The sequence below is a fragment of the Otolemur garnettii genome, unplaced genomic scaffold, assembly GCF_000181295.1.
Source record: "Otolemur garnettii isolate 467f Iridium unplaced genomic scaffold, OtoGar3 scaffold00091, whole genome shotgun sequence".
Taxonomy (NCBI): Eukaryota; Metazoa; Chordata; class Mammalia; order Primates; family Galagidae; genus Otolemur; species Otolemur garnettii.
In genome coordinates, this window is record NW_003852486.1 from 1,493,819 (window position 1) to 1,502,621 (window position 8,803).

An 8,803-nucleotide genomic window follows, 5' to 3' on the forward strand; every position below is an offset into this window, starting at 1 on the left:
GCACCTGTGATCCCAGCTACTTGGGAGGTAGAGGCAGGAGACTCGCTTGAGCCCAGGAGTTGGAGGTTGCTGTGGTTGTGATGCCACAGCACTCTACCCAGGGGGACAGCTTGAGGCTCTGTCTCAAAAAAAAAAAATTCCTTATAAGCTAAAATGTGCCTATTATTATTGTACTGTTTTTGAAAATGAGAGCTTTTGAAGTCAATAACTGCTCAGACATGGAATAGAGGAGAGATGTGTGAACTGGCTTCCCTAAGGTTACCCCAATTCATAATTCTGAAGAAATTAGAAAACACGGTTTAGTCTAATAGTGAAGCAAGAGTGTCTGTAAAACTTCACATTGAAGCACAAGCTAGAAAATGCGTAGAATTACACACAGTCTGAGAACAAGCTACCGGGCAATGCTGAGCAACACGATAGGAAGTTCAGATTAACGGGTTGTACTTAGTCCCAGGAAAATTTTCTAAGGGAGATGAGAGTTAAGTATTGAAGAAAGAGGAAACATTTCTTTATTTTAAAAAAATATGAGGGGACAGTCAGGTGTGAAGCTGTTGAATGACTTGTGAAAAGGGCTCATGACAAATGTAAGCAGGGACCCTTGTCTTCTTTGAAAGCCAGAGAGGAAGATCTTCAAGTTCAAAACTGTGGTTTAAACAAAGTGGAAGTGGTTGAAAATGTTTTTGAGGTAAACAAAATCTGAAACTGTAATCTAAAAGAAAATTGCCTCCAAATTTAATTATGCATTTCCTATTTCTTTAGCTTAGTCTTCCCCTAACACCTATGTTTTAACTCACCAGGAAATCTTTTCCAAACTTGTCCCAGTGTCTTTCCTTCCACCCTTTCCCATCCCTCCTTACTCTTCTATATCATATTACTTAAACTGTCGTGCATGAAATTATTTCTTAAATGTGTTTTTCTGTGTGTACTTACAGGTAAATAGTAATTCCCACAAATGTGACTTCCATCCAGGAACCGAATCTTTATCAGCTCCTTCTCCTTGGGTTCCCCTGCTCACGGGATTGGGCACCGATGTGTTCTGACTCATTGATCTAAGTCTCCACCTTTTTGATCTGGAATTTATCCAATGAAGAGAGAGAACTACACAGTGGTGAATGAGTTCATTTTCCAGGGTTTTTCTAGCTTTCATGAACACAAGCTCACCCTCTTTGTGATATTTCTTGCCTTGTACCTTTTAACCCTGGCTGGCAATGTCATCATTGTGACAATTATCAGCATCGACCGTCACCTCCACACTCCCATGTACTTCTTTCTTAGTGCGCTTTCTACTTCAGAGACTGTGTACACGTTAGTCATTGTACCACGGATGCTCTCCAGCCTCCTAAATCTAAGCCAACCCATCTCCTTGGCTGGCTGTGCCACTCAGATGTTCTTCTTCATTACTTTGGCCATCAACAACTGCTTCCTGCTCACAGCCATGGGGTATGACCGCTATGTAGCCATCTGCAACCCCTTGAGGTACTCAGTCATCATGAACAAGAGGGTGTGTGTCCAGCTGGTATGTGGGGCTTGTGGTATTGGGCTGCTTGTGGCCATAATTCAGATTTCTTCAGTGTTCAGGTTGCCTTTTTGTGATAGAGAGGTGGCCCATTATTTCTGTGACATCCGCCCAGTGATGAAACTCTCTTGCGTTGATACTACTCTACATGACATAGTTAATTTTATTGTCAGCTCTCTGGTTATTGTGGTACCCATGGGGTTGGTCTTCATCTCCTACATTCTTATCATCTCCACCATCCTCAAGATTGCCTCTGCTGAAGGCCGAAAGAAAGCTTTTGCCACTTGTGCCTCCCACCTCACTGTGGTCATCGTCCACTATGGCTGTGCCTCCATCGCCTACCTCAAGCCCAAGTCAGAGAACACCAGGGATCAGGACCAGCTGATCTCAGTGACCTACACTGTTTTTACCCCACTCCTTAACCCCGTTGTGTACACTTTGAGGAACAAGGAGGTTAAGGATGCCCTTCGCCGTGCTATTGGCAAAAAGCCTCTTGCCTAGGCTCTTTGGAAGTTTGACATATAGTCTATCCTAGTCTGGGTATTTCATAAGCTGGAAAAAAAATTGATGCTATCATACATCCTCTACCCTAAAAGAGTTGCAAAATTCGGCGGCTAGGCTGCATTAAAGATTAAGAGTCTCCCTGACTTGACTCTAATTTTTACCATCATTCTCTTATTGCTTCTACTAATCTCATAGGTTACTACCAAGGAAAGGGTCAGAGGCTATTCACAGGTAAAAAACTGGGGAGAAACATAAGAGCAGGGTAGCTGAGTGTTATTGGGTTTGGGTAGCAGAAAAGGAAGGCTGTGTAATGCCTATTTTTAAGTAATTGGTTGAAAGGTCAACTTAACTCTCAAAGAAGACACAGTTGGTGCACAGGATGTATCGGAATCACAGTCAAAACTACCATCCCTTTCTCCTATGGGCAATGATAAGAGTAACTGATCCTGACATTCACAAAAAATATTATCTGCTTTGTACACCCTCATCTGCTTCGGAGACCCGTGAAATTGTTTTCCGGTTTTGTTGAGGTTCCTATCAGAACTAGTCCCATGGTGCGTCTCGATTGCCAGTATGCTCAGTGTTAATAAGCAGCGTGGTCACATCTAGCCTCTAAATTTCACTGCACTTCCATGTGCTTTCTGTGGAGCTAACTCACGAGGTGCTGTAACCACAAGTAGAGAGACATCTGAAGATACGGTATTTTTTGAAATTATATTTATTAATAACATCTCCCAGCTAACTCTGGTTATATCAGATCTGGAACTTAACTCAGGACTTTCATTCCTCTCAGTGTAGAACATAAACTGATACCCATGTCTTGCCTTCGCCCTTTTCACTTCTTTATTGTTAAACTTATCTTCTGTGAGTAGTTGGGCATCTAGATCAAACTCTAAATTTAAACATTAGTCTGAACAAGAGTCTGGAAGTCTCCTAACTCTTATTGTTATTGTTCTCTAAAAGTGAAGGTTATTTTGATTTGTAAGAAAAGTTTAAGATTTTGGAATTATTCGGTCTAGAGAAAAAGAGAGGTAGAACTTGCCAAATATCTGCCAGTTCAGAAATGGCTGATATAAACCAACAAACAAACCAACCACCCAGGAAAAGGTTGGTTTCCTGATTTCAGGAAAAGGAAATCAGCCTATATCTCTCACCCAGCCAAACTGTCCAAGTGTTCCCACTGAAAATGGTTGAAAGTGCATGTCCAGCGCAGACCTGGGCATCCCAACAGCAGAAGAGCCAACAAGGGCTTCAAATTTGTAAAACTTTGCTTGAAACAACAAAACATTTGGCTCCTCAGAGCAGCTACCTCCAAGAGAGAAACCTGACAGTAGGTGTAAAGAGGAACCTCCAGGGAAGTTTACCTCTGCCTTTATCTGAATGTGCCTCTGAGTCCTTTCCGGGGTGGGCACAGGGGAAACATTCTCACAATCCTGTTCCTGTAAAAACTTCTTTGGGGATTCTCTGTTTGGGGGTCTTGTTCCCTATAGTAAGCCATTTTGGAAAGACTTTCCCATAGTCACATCTTTTTATAGGCTGCTGAATTGGGGTACACAGAACCTCTAGGGGGTCTCCCAGTTGTATGGGGTTCTATTGGTGACCAGCAATGGCCTGACGCAGGGGCTCACTGCTATAATCCCAACACCCTGGGAGGTGAAGGTGGAAGAATTGCTTGAACTCAGGAGTTTGAGACCAGCCTGAGCAAAAGCAAGACCCCGTCTTTACTAAAAATAGGAAAACTAACCAGGCGTTGTGTCCGGCACCTGTATTCCCTGCTACACAGGAGGCTGAGGGAGGATGATCATTTGGGCCTAGAGTTTGAGGTTGCTGTGAGCTGTGATGGTGCCATAGCTCTGTAGCCTGGGACAACAGAGTGAGGCTTTGCCTTAAAAAAATAAAATATGTGTGTGTGTGTGTGTGTATGTATGTATGTATGCACATGCGCACACACACGTATACATGGAGATTGGTGACCAGTACTGAAAGCAGTATGTTCTCTGAGTTCTTGTAGTTTGATGCAGCAGAAAAATATGGTGCAATTCACCTGAAATAATTTTTGTTCACAATAAATCGTGTATATTAAAGGTCTACTTTGTCTTTTTATTTTTGATGTAGTTTCCACCACCTTAACAGAACCAGAAAAAGAAAACAAAAATGATGCATTTAATTTCAAAAAGTATGTGATTATCGCTAAACATAAATCAAGAATGAAGAGAATGAGACCTAAGCCCACACCTTGGGCTTAGTCACCACATAGCCATTTTCCTCATAAGTCAGGTCCTGCCAGTTCAAGATGTTTCCACTGTAACATGAGTCACACATGTCCTTTAGAGGGAGCACGTGATCCCACAAGGTGACATCCCAAATCTCCCCAACAAGGGACTGAGCTATGTCAAACTTTCCACCAAAGGAATCCTGCTCTTGTCCCAGGATAATCTTAGCATCCAACCCCACAGTGTACCCCTTCCTCACACCCTTCCTCCCCAGGAGTTTCCCATTCACCCAGAGTTCAGCAATCCCAGAGGCAGACTCCCAGCTTGTGCAGACATGCACTGGGCTATAAGGAGATGGGGGGGCATTGAAAGTCACCCAAGAATTTCCAATATATAGTTCGTACACTCCCACTTTCTTGACGAAGAGAAGAAGTGCATTCTCCTGGGTCCGAGTGTTGTAGGAGAAAAGGCTGTAAGAACGGCTGAGGTCCGTGAAGGCCTTCAGGCACAGAGTGAAGTTCTGCAGTGGCTTGTGCACCCTGGGAATCAAGGACACGTAGGCTGTAGCGGATTCCTGGGGGAAAATAAACACCTTCCCTTTCATATCTGTGGAGAAAAGATAATGTGTCAAAATTGGGTCTTCCTTCTTGTTTCATTCTCTCTCACTGTAGACGCTGAGCCCTGACAGAGTATATATGGCATGCAGGAGTTTACAAAGTGCTTGTAACTTCATTAGCTCAATGACTATATAAGCAAAACGTCAGTATTAAAAGGTGGGTTTTGGTTCAGCTGTCCTGTTAGAAAGGTAAACTAAAGTAGTCCTATACCCACCCCAACTCCCTCATTCTTATAGATTTCATCCACATAAAACAGCAAATGCAGTGGAGTGTAATGGTCAAAGCACACAGCACCCTATTCTCCCACCAGTAATCAGATTCTGAGATTTCCCCCATGGGTACAAATTTAATGATTCATCTTGAACCTTGCCTTGGCTGTGATAGACCAACACTTCTGGCTAGTGCAAGTCCAAGGAATAGGATAGTGTACAACCACACAGCCCAGACTTTTATAGTACCCTTGTCTTCCTCTCCATCCCCTTTTGATCCTGTGTGCCAATTTAAGACCAGTTTTCCCGTTTGTTTCCCCATGGCTGCCCTACCAGGATCATGGTATTACCTATCACTGACTTATTTCCTCTCAAGTTCCACAAGAGAAGAGGCGCATTTAATGATTATAAAATCAACTGTTTTTTCTTGCTTAAGAAAGCAAATTTAATAAATACTACAACCTAAAAAATAAAGTAAAGAATAATGACTAACTGAATCAAGGGAGACATAGCCTGGAAGCACTATGAAGTCCTGAACTGAGTTAGTTTTGCTTCATAGCAGGAAATAGAAAAAAAGCATGAATTCCCATGTCTTAAATTCCGGGTCTTCTGAAGAAATGATCATCCTGGACAAACAATAGGAACAGAGCACTTGGGGAAAGAAACTAAGGAAGAGATTACCGACTTTAATAAAGAAAGAAAGAGAGAGAACTTCAGTTAATACAACAGGAACAAGGAGGATAGAAAAGTAAATTATGCATTTATACCCTGTGATCTAGTTATCTCCCTGCTTGTGATTTGGAACCTTGTCAGTATACAAACCTGGAGCAAAATAGCATGCTTGGCTAGAGAATAAGGTTTTGGATAACATATTACTGTTGGTAATACTATGGAAAAATGGCATTTCAGACATGAGGAGATGGGATTGTCCTTAGTGGAGGTACTGAAAAGAGTTGGGCCAAAACATTAAAGATTTTTATGGAGAATTTTTAAAAAACAGCAAATTCTTTATAGAAGTTACACATCATAGAGTATATATTGCCTTTGATCTCACCCAATCTTTGTAACACCTCTTTGTTGATAAACGTTTTTATCCCCATTGTATAGATGAAGAAACTGAGGATCAGAGTTCAGCAACTTCACAAAAGTGACTGAATTAGCTTGGAGAAACAAGTTCAAGTCAGCTACTTCCGAGATTTCATATTCTCTCTCATGTTAATGGAGACTTGAAGGGGCATGGGGAGAGAACACCCCAACTTTTGTAACGAGTGTTCTTTTTCTAGTAAAAGCCACACATCCCTTCTTATTCTCTCAGGTGAGAGGTAATGATATTTCTGTCCATAAGCCAAGTCTATTCTTTCTTTATCCCTAAGACTTCTTTATGCCAGCCATATCCTTACTCATTAGCATCTGTGGTGGTTTTAAAAATATGTCCAAAAATAATTCTCCTCCCCTTGGATGTGGGATGACTCACTTCTAATGAATAGAACAGAGCAGGAGCAAAGTATGTGATTTCTAAGAATAGATGATGACAAGGCTGTGGCTTCTGTGCTGGGCCTTTTCTCTCCTTGTGTTAGATCACTCACTTTGGGAGAAGAAAAGTGCCACATTGTGGCACCTCTACACAAAGGTCTTGTGGCGAGGAAGTAAGGGAGGCTCATAGCCAACAACCAGTGAGGAACCAAGGCCCTCAACCCAACATTCATAAGCAACTGAATCTCAACAGTAACCCTATCAGTGAGCTTCAGAGCAGATCCTCTTCCACTCGAACCTTCAGATGAGACTACGATCCTGGTCCAGTGACTTCAGCCTCATGAGAGACCTGAGGTCAGAATCATCAGCTAAGCCACTCCCTACTTCTTGACACACAGAAAGTATAAGGTAATAAATGTTTGCCTTTTCAAGCCGCTAAGTTTTGAGGTAGATTGCTACGCAGAAATAGATAACTTACACACCGTCCTTCGCTCATAACTTCCTGGTGCAGCAGTAGCAGCAACAAAATGTGCTATAGTTTAGTACCTCTGAAACTTGGAGAAAACTTCCCAAGTTGTCTCATACCTACCTGAATGTGTCTTATGTCCTGTGACAGTGGTAAGGAATAGGAGACTCAGAAGAAGCTTCTCCATCGTGCTATCCTGGGGTCCTCCAGAGGAGTGACAAGGAGAGCAGAGCTTGTCCCAGTGGAGAGATGCTGGCTGTGTGCCTCTTTATATTGTGCTCCTGGGGCAAGGCCTTTGTTCTAGCAACAGAAGAAAAAGCTATAAATGGTAAATATTAACTGAATCAGGAAATGGTTTAAAATTTTTTTGTTTACTTTTTAACTTATTGTTCCCTAATTGAGTTTCTTCCTATGCTTTCAATTATTCTATTTCCTGCTGAGCTGTCCTGTTCAGGTCCTCCCTTACCATTCTATGAAAAGAAGCTCCATTCCTTCCTGAAGTGACACTTTATTTCCTTATATATGTAAGGATGTTGTGGAAGCTTAATGTTGGTAACTATTAGATGAGCATGCCTGTGGACCTGCAGGAAGAATCACTCTCCCAAGAAGGAGCTCAGGAAATGTTTCACCCCAAAATATGGCTCTGGAATAGAGAGTATTTGAATTAAAAAGATCAGTAGGCATTGAAAAAGGCTTTCCCTCTTTCTCCAAAAAACCAGAAAGACTCATCAAAAAGAACAATCAACTTCCCTTCCCCTTCATGTTATCTCAATATATTACAGGAAAGAAGACCAAGAATGAAACCAGACCCGGCCCAAATTATTTTAAAGATAAAACCTGTCTGTTAGATTAATTTTATTTCCAAAGAGAATAAATTACAAGTCAATTTGTTTCTTGCATTCTTTTATTCTCCCAAGTATCTATCCCTTCTCCCGAATACCATTTATTGCATCAGAATTACCTATATTCCTTATCCTTCTCTCCCCTCTAAAATGAGGGTATATGATTTCTACACCCCATTGGGATAGCAGGTAATGACTCTGTGATTCTCCTCATGTGAACAGTAAATACACATAAATCTCTTTCCTTACTTACCTGCCTTACTTGTGAGTTGATCTTTTAGCAAAACCTAAAAGTGAAATGAAGTTTCCCCTCACCTCTATATTCTCTTTTCATCTTCCATCATGACTCTTCTTTTTTTTTCCCATTCGAATTTCTTTTATTATTTCTTATAGCATAACTGTGTACATTAATGCAATCATGGGGTACAGTGTGCATATACATTTTCATATACATTTCATATTTGTATACATTTTGAAATACTCTCATCAAACTGGTTAACATAACTTTCATGTCATTTTCTTAGTTATTGAGTTAAGACATTCATACTCTGCTTTTAGAAAGATTCACTTATACCCTTATAAGATAAACCATAGAGGGACTCTTCTTTCAAGCTATGCCTTGTTTTATTAACCCTTAGTGTTTTTCCAGCATGTCGGGAATAGACCCGGCAGCCTTTGTACCAGTCTTCCAGGTCCTGGCCACATTAACTAATCAATGGTATTGCTGGTTATGACAACTTCTAGATCATGCAGAGGAACATGAATTAATTTTTGTTTTTGCAGAGGTGAGTGCCCAGTGTACCCAGTCCAGAAGTCAGATGTATGACAAGATGTGGCATCTGTAGCCAGAGAAAAAACATCACGCTGCCACTCCTGGAATCAACTGGACACAGACAAAACTCTGTGGCAACTCAGTAACTGTCTCTTTCTCAGGTAAAGTTGGTACCAAAAGCTCAGCACGTG

General features: G+C 41.4%; 2 protein-coding genes across 2 annotated transcripts; one reads left to right on the plus strand and one right to left on the minus strand.

Annotated features, from left to right (window-relative positions):
• The first annotated feature begins 1,084 nt into the window (after positions 1 to 1,084).
• Positions 1,085 to 2,017, plus strand: LOC100959049 (olfactory receptor 10J1-like). The gene has a single exon (XM_003795213.1). The coding sequence runs from the start codon at positions 1,085 to 1,087 to the stop codon at positions 2,015 to 2,017; it is 933 nt and encodes a 310-aa protein (XP_003795261.1).
• A 2,226-nt stretch (positions 2,018 to 4,243) lies between these two features.
• Positions 4,244 to 7,185, minus strand: LOC111727030 (mucosal pentraxin-like). Its single transcript, XM_023516408.1, has 2 exons — positions 7,122 to 7,185; positions 4,244 to 4,839 (listed from the first exon to the last, which is right to left on the minus strand). The coding sequence occupies exons 1-2, from the start codon at positions 7,183 to 7,185 to the stop codon at positions 4,244 to 4,246; spliced, it is 660 nt and encodes a 219-aa protein (XP_023372176.1).
• Between the last annotated feature and the right edge of the window lie 1,618 nt (positions 7,186 to 8,803).